We start from the raw sequence: 13,175 nt of genomic DNA, 5'->3' as shown, positions 1-13,175 counted from the left end.
GCTCTTTGAGGCCCAAGTTTCCTGGGCCCACAGAAGTACCAGTCCTGGGAAGTCTGCTCATTTGCCCTTCCCTCTCAAAGGCCTTCTTTGATAAAGATTACATCACCAAGCACCCAGGAGATGCGGAAAAGATCACCCAGCTCAAAGAACTCATGCAGGAACAGGTATGCCACCCACGGCCTGGGGACCAGGCACCTGGTGGGGAGTCCAGGTGCCTCAGGATGACTGCAATTCCCAGGTTTCTGCCTGACTAACAGGTACCATTTCCCTAATAGGTCCATGTCCTTGGTGTTGGGCTGGCAGTTCATGAGAAGTTTGTGCACCCCGAAATGCGGCCTCTGCATAAGAAGCTGATTGATCAGTTCCAGATGATGCGGGCCAGCCTGTACCACGTAAGCCGATCCCCGTCTTGCCCCTGCTGCATTCCGGCCAGGCTTCACCACCTTCAGAACTGTGCAGCCAAAAAACAGGAAGATAATGGAGGGCACGGGAGGGAGAAGCTGTCCGTCACCATAGAGGGGCAGGGGGCAGAGCGGGTGCCACATCCAAAGGCTGGCTGTGACCTTTGGTCTCTTCCTAAGGAGCAGTCAGGTTCAAGGACAAGGAACTTGTTTTCCACACTGCGATCCAGAGTAGAAGCTTCATATGAAGAAAGAAAGAACTAAAATTTACATAGTCATGAATAGGAACCTCTTAGAGGTTCCTTCCCGTCTCTCCCTCTTCCTTTCACTGCCTCATGTCCCTCTCTTTGCCCTTCTCATCTGACTGCCTTTCTTTCCTCCCACACTATGCCCTCCAACCTTTCTACTTAACCCAGAGTTGGAGAGAGCTCGGCTGGGCAGAACCGTCATGTTGGGTGTCTTTTAAAGAATCATGTAGGATTGTAGTCTCTGACCCAGGCCCCATGAAGTGTCCTCGACTTAGCCTGTCTCTTAGGCATCAACAGCAGAGTTTGGTTGAAGGACTGATGACTACTGGAAGTGGCTGATGCCAGAGCACATTTCTCTCGGGGGATTTTGCAGGCACTGTTGACACTCATCCCCTTTTTTCAACTACAGGGAAATTTCAAGTGTTTTCTAGAATCATCAGACTGGCTCCCAAGTACCCAAGAGCTGTAAGGCCAGTTACCTCCTGTCACCCAGTAAAGTCCTCACCTCATTACCCAGGAGCAGTGGGTATAAATAGCAAGACAGCAGAGCTGTCCAGCTGGGCCCTGAGGAGGCCTGGCCTTCCTGAAGCTGACCCGTCTTATTCTTGGATGCTAGAGGGTCGTCATCTCAGGTCCTCCAGGCCCCCAAGATAGATGTTGCCTGTTTTCACATAAGTGTGGACACTTCCTAACTTTACAGTAAAGAAGCATGTCTGTCATGTGGGACATGGGATCCTTTCCAGAGGAGAGCCGCAGAGGCTAGAATTCCTCCTTTCTGTAATGATCCCCCCTAAATTCAAGGTAAAATATGCAAGAAAGTCTTTTAGCTTCCTCTTAAAACTGCTATTTTTGTTGTTATTAAGTGCCACTGAGTTGGAACTGATTCGTAGCTAACCCTCCAATAGGTTTTCAAAGCTGTTAGATCATACAAGAAATTGTCCTTTTTTCTCCCATAGAGTCAGCTGGTGGATTCGAACTGCCTCCCTTTGGATTGGCATGTGCAGCTCCTTACCACTAAGCCACCAGAGAGCTTCCTGTTCTTAAAAAGCATGTCCAATTTAGTGGTCAGTGGTAAGAAGCTACACTGCAATCCCAAAGGTACATAGTTCGAATCCACCAGCTACTCCATGAGAGAGGGATAGGCAGTCTTCTCCCATACAGTTAACTGCCTCTGAAAACCTCCTGGAGGGTCAATTATGAGTCAGTTCTGACTATGTGGCACACAACAGCAGCATTTAGTAATTGTGGGAGTCGGGGGGAGCCCTTGAATAATGCCACTGAATCTGATTCCCTCTCAAGCTTTCACACCTCCTGCTGGTAGTAAGAGCTCAGAGCTTGCCTGGCCCCTGAGTCCAGTCACAGCAAGTGGCCAAGGCGATCAGAGCCTAGCTGCTGGAGAGGTTCTCTGCTTGCAGCCAGTGAGGTGAGGTCTCTGTAGCCGAAAGAATGCTCGTCCACAGACATCAGGTCTTCAGAGCATACATGTGGTGTCTTCTGGGCTGCAGAAGCACATTTGTGCCTTCTTCATGCTTTGGAAGGGTGTGAAAAACCTGTTGTTCCTACTTCCGACTGATTCAAGAACATGCCCAGTGCTCCCAGGACGGTAAAGGATTTGAGGAAATCTGGACACCCTGCTTCGTTTCCTCAGAGTGACAAATAGGAACATAAGTCACCCTGCTGGCACCCACGAGGGCCCTTCCCTCAAGACCTCCGTGTACTTTATAAGAATTTAATTATGCTAAAATAGAACTGTGCTCTTCATTCAGTTACTGACACCCAGATTTTGCATCCTGTGGCCCCATAAACTGTGTCACAGGCAGCTCCACTCAGGTCTCTCCAAGCTGGGCCATTTAGCAATCCAGTAAGACCTAAGCCCGAGCCTTGCATAAGTGATGCCCAGTCAGGCTCACTTTGCGGCTTCCCAGTCCTTGCTGTACTGATTCTGCAAGGAGCAAGTCTCCTCACAGCATTCCTGTGAGCTTTAGCTTCTCCTGGTGGGGACAGCCCAGGGCTCCATGCTCTCTAACCGACCTCTGATGTGGCTCAGAGGGTGTTGCAGTTGTGAGAAGATCATTGCACAGAAGCAGCCAGCAGTTAAGGTTCAGCCAGCAGTATGTTGTTCTTCCATATTGATTTTTATTCTCTGCCATCAACTAGTATTCCATCTTGTCCTTTAATTACCTGTTCATTCTTTACTCTCTGACAAAGGGACATTTATACTTCACAGGAATTTCCAAGTTTGGACAAGCTAAGTCCTGCCTGCTCAGGCACCAGCACCCCCCGGGGAAATGTCCTGGCATCCCACAGTCCCATGAGCCCTGAGGGCATGAGGATGACCCACCGGCACAGGTATGGCCCACAAGAAGTAAGTTTGTCAAGGGTTAGCACGAAATCCTAAATAGTATCTGGTTGTCCTTAACTCAAGTGCCCTCATGCTGCACACAGCACACACTTGCCCCAGCTCCTGCCACCAGACTGATGCCCTCAATCCAGCTAGTGTCTACTCTGGGTGTCACACAGGCCCACCTGGTACTGTAGAAACACAGAGGAAGGGACATCGAGGGGTAAATCTTGAAAGATAAATAGAAGTTTGAAAGGCAGAAAAGAGTTGAGGTTAGGGGGAGGTAACGGAGAAAGGTCCAGGCCAAGGGCCTAACATTTCCAGAAACCTCAAGTTGTGAGCAAGCCAAGACCAGCTATGAATATGCGTTATCCAGTCTGGCTTCTGGATTTGAGGAGAGTTCTCAGGAAGAGAATGGTCTCTTGATACAAACATCCAAGCATAGCTGCTCTGGACCCAGAGATCCTGACCCACATGGCCACCAGTGAAGATTCTGGGGAGAAGAGCATGCAGGAGCCCCTCACCAGGGATTGTTTGCCTTCATGAGCAGCAAGTCAGCATAGTGGCCTCGCAGTCAATGAGAAAGAATGACTGAGTGAGGGGCTGCGTGCTCGTGACAAAAGTTTTAAGTTTGTGGCTTTAGATGTGGAAGGAAGCCCACTCATCGTTCACAGCCAGCTCTACAGGGTACTCAGCATAGGAGCAAATGTCGTCTTGGTGTGGACAGCGAGCAGGCACTGGCTCAGACGAACAGCCCAGAGCAAGGAGGGTCTGTGAACTGCTACTTAAATGAAACTGAGTGGCCCTGTGTCATTTAATTCTAAATAGAAGACATGCCATTCCAGCCACCATTGATCATCCTGGAACAAAGGACCACCCCCACCCCCACCACCCCAAGCAGCAGGGACGCAGAACTACTCCAGGCCTCAGATGGGTCTAAGCATTGGTGCTGGGCCTAAACATGACACAATCGCTTTCATTGCCCCCCACTCCCAGCAAGGTGCTCCACTCTGAGCCTGACTCTTCCCTCTCTCCCGCTCTTGCTTGCAGCCCCATGAACTTGATGGGCACAGGCCGCCATTCCTCCTCCTCTCTCTCCTCACACGCATCTAGCGAAGCGGGAAACATGGTGATGCTGGGCGACAGTGCCATGGGCGAGGCTCCCGAGGACCTGTACCACCACATGCAGGTATCAGAGCTGAGCACGGAGGACAGGACAGGCCACCAGGGTTGAGTCCTCACCTTGGCTGGCTGGTCTTATCTGAGGTTCTCGTCCTGCCAAGTACTCCAGTCCAGGAATCCAGAGCATGCCCCACCAGCTAACAGACATCCACAGTAGCCCCACCTCAGTTCCCAGGCCTCTCTTCCTGAGATGGACACCCAACAGCAGTCCTGGTTACCTTGACAGATTCTCTGCCAGAAAACCCTCTTATCTGGCATACCTAACTAACAGCTAAGCCCTTCTTCTCCCCTGGGCACCATCCGCAGAGCCCACCCAACAACAACACTCCCTGTGGGTGGGGTGGGTGACTCCCAGTAAGGGGCAGGGTGCAGCATGAGGCACCAGGTCTGGCCCCCTTGGAGCGTGGAGAAGCCAACTCTGGACCAGCCCTACACTCCGGGCCACTCAGACCTCTGTCCTGCTGACTTTTCTCCCTTTGCAGCTCGCGTATCCCAATCCCAGGTACCAGGGCTCAGTCACCAACGTGTCTGTTCTGTCCTCGTCCCAGGCAAGCCCTTCTTCCTCCAGCCTGAGTTCCACCCACTCAGCACCATCCCAGATGATTACCTCTGCCCCTTCCAGTGCCCGAGGTAAGGATGGCAGGGCGCCGCTTACAGAAGAGAGAGGAGAGGGCCTTGGGAGCCCTCCTCTCATCTGTGACTCTACCTCTGAGAATGGCCCATGACTTAGAGGATGCTCATTCTGTGCTTTCAGCACCAAGAACCCCAAGTACCTGCCTCTAGACCTCTCTCTGGCTGGCTTCACCCTGCTTTGAGCAGTGGACCCAGCTGTCACCCCCCCCCCAACCTCTGTAGGAGGACACACAGCCTGGAAGGAAGCTCACTTCTTCCCCACGGAAACGTCCAGAGTTAAAAGTACAGTTAAGACAAAAGGGAGTCTTTTGTCCTAAGGAATCAAGCATGATGACAAAGTAAAAGAAATAAATTTGAAGGCTAAAATTAACCCTGGAAATTGTTACCCAAACCAATAACAGCAAGCACAACAACATTCTTCAGCTGAGAAAGGCTTAATCAGAAGAGATGGTGCTGTAAAAAGCTATTTACTTTGCCAATTACTGCTTGATTTCTTATTCAATTGAATAAATATTGTTCTCTGGGAGCTAACATCTTCTTCACATGCTGGTCCCAGTTCCTACAGTGAAATTTGATTTTCTGTCTCTTTAGACAGAAACACTTGCAGTGGAATGGGAATTAGCTCCAATAACAAAGATCTAATACTGCCTGGGGTTGGCTCTGCAGGATAGGAATTGAGGAGAGTGGTGTGAGCATGTCAGGTGCTGCCAGTGTATCCAGGCTCGAGGAAGGGCTGGGTGTCTGCTTGTTGTTCTCAGCACTGTGAAGACAAAGAGAAGTATCTTGGATTTATTACCTAGAGGTTCAGGAAGAAAAATAATCTACTTCTGCAGAGCACACACACACCTGGAAGGCCCACAGTAGGAGTGAGGGAAATTGGCAGTGTGGCACCATGGCCACCTGGGGCACACCTTGGCAGAGGTTACAGAACAGGGTGATTCCAACAGAGACTAAAAGATCACGCCCCGCCCATTATTTCCACGTGGAAGCTGGTCTAGTGAGAGAGACTTTAGGTCACCCACCAGGTCATGGCTCAGCTAGGGTTTAGCAAGCACGACTTTACACTCATCAGCCAATGTCTGATGCCCATTCCCTGGTCTGCCTTCCTGACATGGACTGTGACATTCAGAAAAGGGGAAGGCGGCATTTGAGAGCAGGCACTTCCAGCAGAATGTTAAAGAAGGCAAGTGAAAACAAATTGGGACCTGCCAAGGATTGTCAAGATGTAAAGGCATCAAACAGAGATTGAGCAGTGCTTTGTTTTAGAAAGATGTCGAGAAGGATGGCTTTGACAGTCAAAAGGAAGGTGTCCCTAGGAAGTTACCTGTGAAGGTGCTGGAGGAGGTTGGCTTTGGTAGTTTAAGGTAAGTGCTCCTGAATGGAGCTCTGAAAACAGATCTTCTAGCCCAGTGTCTCACTTTTCTAACTGAGTGGTCTCTAGGATATGCTCAGCCTTATCAACATCTTTATCTGAGTATCTTACTGAAGACATCAGTGCATCATGACAGAAGGCAGCAAAGGCGGGCATTTCCACTGTCTTCTTCTCTGACACTTCTTAGATGCTTCCTGTGGCCTGTGCTGCATACTTGGAATGGTGCCCTGGATAGAACAAAGATGAGGAACAAGCAGGCCCTGCTGTCAGGGGCCTCTCAGGCTGACTATTGTCTTTGTCCTTCGAGCAAACCATTTACTGATTGATTCATCCATCAAACGTCAGTGAAGACTCCTCATGCCCCCAGCCTCAGAAAGCACTGTCAGGTTTAACTAGTGAGGCGTGATTCTCTCCTGCCTCAGACACTTCTCTGTATCACATGGCACGGTTAAAATAAGGCCCTTCTGCTAACTTGCTGCTGGGAAGTCAACCACCAAAACCTGGTTGTTTTAGGACAACAATCTCTAATCATCTCTCACTTTTCTGTGGGCTAACAAGCCTCATTGAATGACTCTCACTTGGCATTCATGAGCTTGCAGTTATTCGTTAGCTGGAGCTGGAGCCATCTAAAGACTCAGCTAAATTGATGTTCAAGATAGCTCACGTAGCTTGCTGTTGGAGAGTTTGTCAACCAGGAGCTCAGCTGGTGCCCATCAATCTGAGCACCTACATACGTGGCCTTTCTGTGTGGCTTGGGCTTCTCACAGAGTGACAGCCTCTTTTCACCAGAGCGAGGATTCAGGGAGACAGAAGTTTCCACCTCTCAGTACAGGTTTGGAAGTCCCAGAATGTCTCTTTTTTCCACATTGTTTTGGTAATCAGTCACTACAGGCAGGTCCCAGGGAGAAAACAGAGGACTTGCCGCAGGAGATGCCAAGTGTGCACCTACTGGAAGGGAAGGCGTTGGTAGTCTCCATGTCTGGAGGCAAAGCTACTCCAGTGATCAAACTCCAAAATGCCACATGGAGGAAGACACCATGAGAATCTTCAAAAGCAAACAAAATGATTACAGAAAACTTGAGGCAGAGCAAGGAATTCTGACAAGAGCCAAGAAATAAGAAAGAATAGACAGCCTCTTGCAGACAGCAGCATCCATGAAATCTGAGCGCAGGCCCAGCTGTCTGTCAAGCGCAGTGTTAGGCCCTGTGAGAGTAGAGAGGACCGTGTGACACAGCCTTGCTCCAGGCACTGGTGTGTTCAGAGAACGTGGCAGACCCAGTGGTTGATGTTCCATGGGCACAAAAGGGAGGACTCTTGGTTTTATAGCAGGTGAGGGGAAGGCTTTCATGGAGGAAGTAGTTTGGAGACAGGTCTTTTGCATTAGGGCCACTTCCTTCACTGCCAGGAGTGGTCACAAGGCCATTGAGACTCTGCTGTGGTTTCTTTGCCTTTGAAAAGAGTCCTGCAGTCTAAATTCTTCTCGGTCTGCAGCTCCCTCTGGTGGCCAGAATGCTGATTGGAGCCAGGAAACAAATGTTGAATGATGCTCATTCGGTATCAGTTATCAGTAATGCCAGGAGTTCTGGTGACCAAGTGGTAAGGGGCTGTGCTGCCAACCTGAAGGCATGTGGTTTTACATACACCAGCTGCTCCACAGGAGAAGGATGAGCATTCTCCTCCTGTTTTATTTACTGCCCCCGAAACCCAACTGGAAGGGCAGCAGTAGGTTGTTTCAGACTTGATGGTACATAACAACATCAGTAATGCTGGGGCTCATCCTCCCTGGAGTTACCAGATCCAGACTCAGGCGTTTCAGAAGTCTGTGAGCATAGAAGCCCTGATTAAATGTTTTCAGGATAATTGACCATTTTATACATAAGGAAAGAAAATTAGTCATTATCTTTTCACATCATGGAGCTGTTTTCTGAGGGCAGTGAGAGAGAAGTAGGAGTTGAAAAGCTCAGTGTCACTCCACGATCCTTCCATCGTGATCCAGTGTGAAACAGGGTCCTGAGTGTACAGATCGGAGCTTCTGAGTTACAGTGAGTGCTGTGGGGTCAGCAGCCATGCTGGCCTGAGCTGGACAGGGTGCCAGGTTCTCTGCATATGCCGATGCAGCATGGACATTGAATAGGATTTGGTGCAAGTGTGTTGATGTGACAGTGTCATGTCTGTGTGCATGCAAAGCAGTGGTTGGCCTGCCCAGTGGTGTCAGACAGCGCTCAGGGAACATGCTGAGCTCCCTGCTGGAAAAGTAATCACAGAAATCTGTGGGGTTAGACGTTATTGTTCCTTTTTCTTTATCTTCCTGTCTTCTCTAGTTGCCTGAGAGCACAAGTTCTGAAAGAGAACACGGAAATCATTAATATTGCAGGCCCAGTGTTTTAAAAATGGTGTTTTATCATTCTCTGAATGAAGGACATTTTTAAATGTCTTAACACCAGCCCCAAGGGTCAACACACAGGAGTATTTAGACTAACTGTAGGGGGAGTTCTATAAATAATAACTGCATTTCTGGTATCTCTTTATCTTCTTCCACATATTTAAGCCTCGTCTTTTTGACCAGAGCCCAACCAGATGAAGAGAGAATGATCCATGCAGTGAGCTAGGGTTGATCTGGACTGTGCTTGTGGATGTAGATGCTCAGACCTGCCAAGCTGAACTCAATGGACATGCTTATTCCCTCATAGTCCTGGTTTGATAGAGATGGGCAGACCAGAAATGAGCTTTCTCAAAGGGGCATGAGGCATGAAGTACCTGGCGCACACACTTTCATGAAGGAAATTATTATTAAGATGACTGAAGAGGGGGAGCCCAAAATATACATGGGCAAAATATAATCTAAATTAAATTAACTATATAAATAAATAAAGATTTTAATTTTAAAAAAAAAAACAACAAGAACGTCCCAGGGACATGTGGGGCAGAATGGCTGAGGACAACTCTCTCTGTTAAGCTGTGCCTTGTCAGAGCCTGTATCATGTTTTCACAGGAAAGTCCGGACACAAAGCCTCCAGGGACCTAGGTTCACCTCTCAGGTGGAGGCCGTGAGCTGGTCGCAGTCCCCAGCATTACTCAGCTACAATGCTGAAAGGGCTCCTGACCACCAGAACTGGCCAGAGACTATCTCTGAATGAGTGGTGAGCAGTATGTCCCAGACTGTGAGGAGCCAGCTGCCCCTCCTGGTTCCTTGTGGACAGGCTGGTTTCTGGTACTATAGGTGGTTATATTGTCTGCCCTCGAGTTGGCTCTGACCTATAGCTGACCCTGCAGTGGGTTTTTCAGAGGCAGTGAATTCCAGGAAAGGAGATTGCCCATCCCTCTCTTGCAGAGCAGCTGGTGGATTTGCACCATGTGCCTTTGGGATTGAAGCACAGCATCTTAACACTAGGCCAGCAGCCCTCCAATGAGGGGAGCCTCCCATAGTACCCATTTCCCCAAGAAAGCCATCAGGTCATTCTCACTGCTTCAGTGGAAGGCCTCAGGAACCACAGGTTGTGAAGTCTCTGGCCTGAGCCTGAGGGAGCTAAGCTGCCTCACATCTGGCATGGTGTGGCTTCCGTAACAGCCTCTCAGGCAAGGGAGATGACCACAAAGGGAGAGACATCCCAGAGGAGGGTAGATGGGGCATGAACCTATTCACCTGAAGAGCCTGGCTTAAAATCCCGGATTAGCTCCTTCACCCCTGAGTTCACTGAAGAACAAGTCTCAGAGATCAGGAAGTCCTTCAGAGCCCCCTGTGTGCCTGGCCTTAGTCCCAGCTGGCCTGCCTCCAGGGCTGGAGCAGTAGGACAGCCAGCAGGACAGAAGGCAGCTTCCAGGAGTCTACTACCTGGGAGGGAGAAGCTTCTGGGAAGAGGTTGTGGGGGGCAGCTGAGAACAGGGCTCATGGTGTCAGGAGAAACAGTAAGTATGTGGAGATAGTGCTTCACTATCATGTCAGATAAGAACCATGTGACTCTGTTATCTCAGTGTCTTTGTCTGTGTAATGGCTCCATTGCAAGCTGGCCTGTGCCCTTGCCTGGCTCCCTGAGGAGCCCAGTGTCCAGGCCACACCCATCTCCTGAGAGTGTGGGGTTCTTGCCCTGACCCCAGTCCTCCGCTCTGCCTCTGAGCATGGCGAGGAGGAACTGTCAGTGGGTCCACGGCACCTCAGCCTGCAGCGTGCCTGCCTCAGCTGAGATGCCAGGGCTACCACCGCCACCATCTGCCCACCAGGCTCCGCTTCATCCCTCCTGTGCTTGCTGAGCTCATCTCACTCCAGCTGCAACGGGACATGAACCCCGCTTTCCCGGCCCAAGAACGCTTGCCCACTGGGCCCTCCATCTGTGGCTTGTCATCTGTGCGTGATTGTTCTCACTTGGTTACAGGCTCTCCCTCTCTGCCAGATAAGTACCGCCACGCCAGAGAAATGATGTTGCTGCTTCCCACCCACCGCGACCGCCCGAGCAGCGCCATGTACCCGGCAGCCATCCTGGAGAACGGACAGGTAGCGGACTCACCCTGCTGCCGGCACTCGGCCGCACGCGTGTGGCCCTGGGCTTCACTAAGGGCACTTGCTGGGGGCTCAGTGTAACCCCGGTTCTGCCGTAAGACCCCTCAAAAGGCTGCTGGGCTTCTGAGTATGAGTGGTAGAGAATTGGAGGGCCAGCACCCAGGATGTGCAGGAGGGGGCACATGACAGCACGATTGAACCACCCTTGGTGTGGGGCAGTGTGTCCTTCTGACCAGTGGTGACAGCAAACTTAGGTGCTTTGCATTTTGTCTCAAGCAGACCATGATGGGTGCAGGTTGAGACCCCCTTCTTAGCTGTGTCCATGGAGGGCACTTCACTGGGATGGGCTCTGCCTTTTATTTGTCTTTCTGCCTCACTATCTGTGAGGGCCTCTCTCCACCATTTATCCAGTTCTCTGAGTGGTTTAAACAAAAAATTTCAGGGTTAACTCTCCACCCCATCTACCCCATCTAGTCTACCCTGTGGCTTTATCAGTGTCTGTGGACATCATCTCCAAATGACTATTAACCTCGCCCCAAAGTGCCAGGATCCACTCAGTGGTGCCTCCCTGTGCCCTCAACCTTGCCAAACTAAAGGAACAGGTCTTCTTAGCAACTACCTATTAGAAAAGGAAGTCTCAATTGCACTGCCCTCTCCCCTCTCTCAGCTAAGGTGCATGTGAGAGACAGGGTTGTCTCCAGGATCCTAAATCTTCAGTGCCCTTTCTGCCGATGGGCCCCCTTGGCAGATGGTTAGACACTCTCAAGTACCTGTGTCCACTTCCCTGGGCCTTTCACAGAAAAGCCTGCAGCCTACTCAGACATCAAGTACCACGGCAGCCCTCGAGCTAGACCCCTAGGAAGGGTCTTCCTGGGACCAGACTGGAGCTCGCCACATCTCAGGCACTATCTGTACCACTGCATCCATTTTCCCTTCGGACCTTGGACAGTCCTCGTCCCTAGAGCCCATGAAGCTACTTCTCAGAAATATCACTGGTCATTTTCCCCTCTTTCACATTTGTCTCCTTCTCTCAGTTGCCGAATTTCCAGCGGGCACTGTTCCAGCAAATGGTTGGCCCCTGCAAACCCTGCAGTGATCCCAATCTGTCTGTGGCTGAAAAAGGTATCGTATTCTTCCCTCCTCCCTCCATGCTGTGATCTCCCATGTCCCCATGTCTGTCTCCATCCTGAAGGGCTGACTCTTGTCCCTGAGTACCAGCTTCCAGAACTGAGCTGTAGGCCAGTGCCAGGGTGTGTCTGCCCAGAGGCTTGGCCAACTCCTATTGCTCCAGAATTGTTCAGCTTAACATTGGTGCTAGACTTGAATCCCACTAAATCTTCCCGTTCTCGCCACCCTCAGGGCCCACCTTCAGAGAGTTCCCGGTTGCCACCTACCCTGCACTCAGGGTTTTATAAACGGGTCGCTGTGTGCAAATTGTGGGAGACTATCCCCTGGGCATCAGACTCTGGCCCCTTTGGTCCCTCAGAGGCCTCTCCTTGGAGCCACATGAGTCCGAGGAACAGGATCCGATACAGTGAAGTGAATACCCAACCTGGTCCTCTACAGGCGAGTCCCCGGCTGGGTCCAGTCCTGTAGCAGCTCTGGCCAGCAGCTGCTGGAGTCCACTGTCAGCCACACCACAGACCTCCTTAGAGCAGGTGCTCTTTGTTGAGTAGTCTTCTCTGTTCTGCTCTCGCACAATGATGGAAGAATGAGGTTCTCACCCATCTGGCTCAGGCCTGAAGCCCCAGATGTGGAGACCTGAGTTCATTTCAACACAAAGCACTCCCTGGATGAGGCCTGCACTGACTCTTCCTGCCAGGGGGAGCCTAGCCCTCCACCTCTCCACAGGTTCACATCCCAGCTCCTCCTCTTGCTAGAGGTTAAGGCACACAGTCCCCAGTACAGACCCCTGTCCGCTGGTCCTTTGGAAAAAGTCCCTCCATAGTTCCATTGTGTTGTCTTGCATCTCCTCACCACATGCTGTCTGCCGTCCACACTGTCTTTGTTCCTCCTTGTTCATTGTGGAGGACACATCTCTGTGTCCTCTTTAAGGAGACCGAACACTGGGTCCTCAGCGCCTGGTGAGCATCGGCCCTCGGTGCTCGGCCACATGGGGCCTGGAGGTTGTGTCTGAAGATGCCTTCCTAGACTCCAGGCTGAAAACATGCGACCTGGTTGGACTCCTGCACTCATGACCCAAAACTGAGCACCCTTTGGGCCTCACGGACCAGAACCCATGACGAACTTTCTCCTTCTAACACGTGGAGCATCCTCAGAACTTACCAGTCTGGCTCAGTACTGAGGATGGGGTGGACAGGACCAGGATGCAACACCAGCTGGATGCAGAAGAGCCCTGAGCTGCAGGAGGCTGCAGCCAGAAAGCAGACATGTCCACACCCTGGTGTGGAAGGAAAGAGGTTGTCTCACCTCAGAGGCTGAGCCCAGAGCAATCATGTCCGCATCAAAGGCTGCACTTAGTAAACCACCAATCAGACCTGTG

General features: G+C 50.9%; 1 protein-coding gene across 1 annotated transcript in view; it reads left to right on the top strand.

The window, feature by feature from the left end:
* The window catches only part of DOCK3 (dedicator of cytokinesis 3), a 310,047-nt gene that overhangs the window by 290,265 nt on the left and 6,607 nt on the right, over nt 1–13,175 (top strand). Inside the window, exons 43-49 of the mRNA XM_006892272.1 lie at nt 81–164; nt 276–392; nt 2,877–2,998; nt 4,041–4,179; nt 4,655–4,802; nt 10,548–10,666; nt 11,707–11,794. Coding sequence (XP_006892334.1) covers nt 81–164; nt 276–392; nt 2,877–2,998; nt 4,041–4,179; nt 4,655–4,802; nt 10,548–10,666; nt 11,707–11,794 — 817 coding nt within the window. The remainder of the gene's footprint in view (nt 1–80; nt 165–275; nt 393–2,876; nt 2,999–4,040; nt 4,180–4,654; nt 4,803–10,547; nt 10,667–11,706; nt 11,795–13,175) is intronic.

The sequence above is a fragment of the Elephantulus edwardii genome, unplaced genomic scaffold (genome assembly GCF_000299155.1).
Source record: "Elephantulus edwardii isolate Elephantulus edwardi_28Jun2011 unplaced genomic scaffold, EleEdw1.0 scaffold00113, whole genome shotgun sequence".
Taxonomy (NCBI): domain Eukaryota; kingdom Metazoa; phylum Chordata; class Mammalia; order Macroscelidea; family Macroscelididae; genus Elephantulus; species Elephantulus edwardii.
Note: the sequence above shows the minus strand (reverse complement) of the source record. Positions and strands in the feature narration are given on the sequence as shown.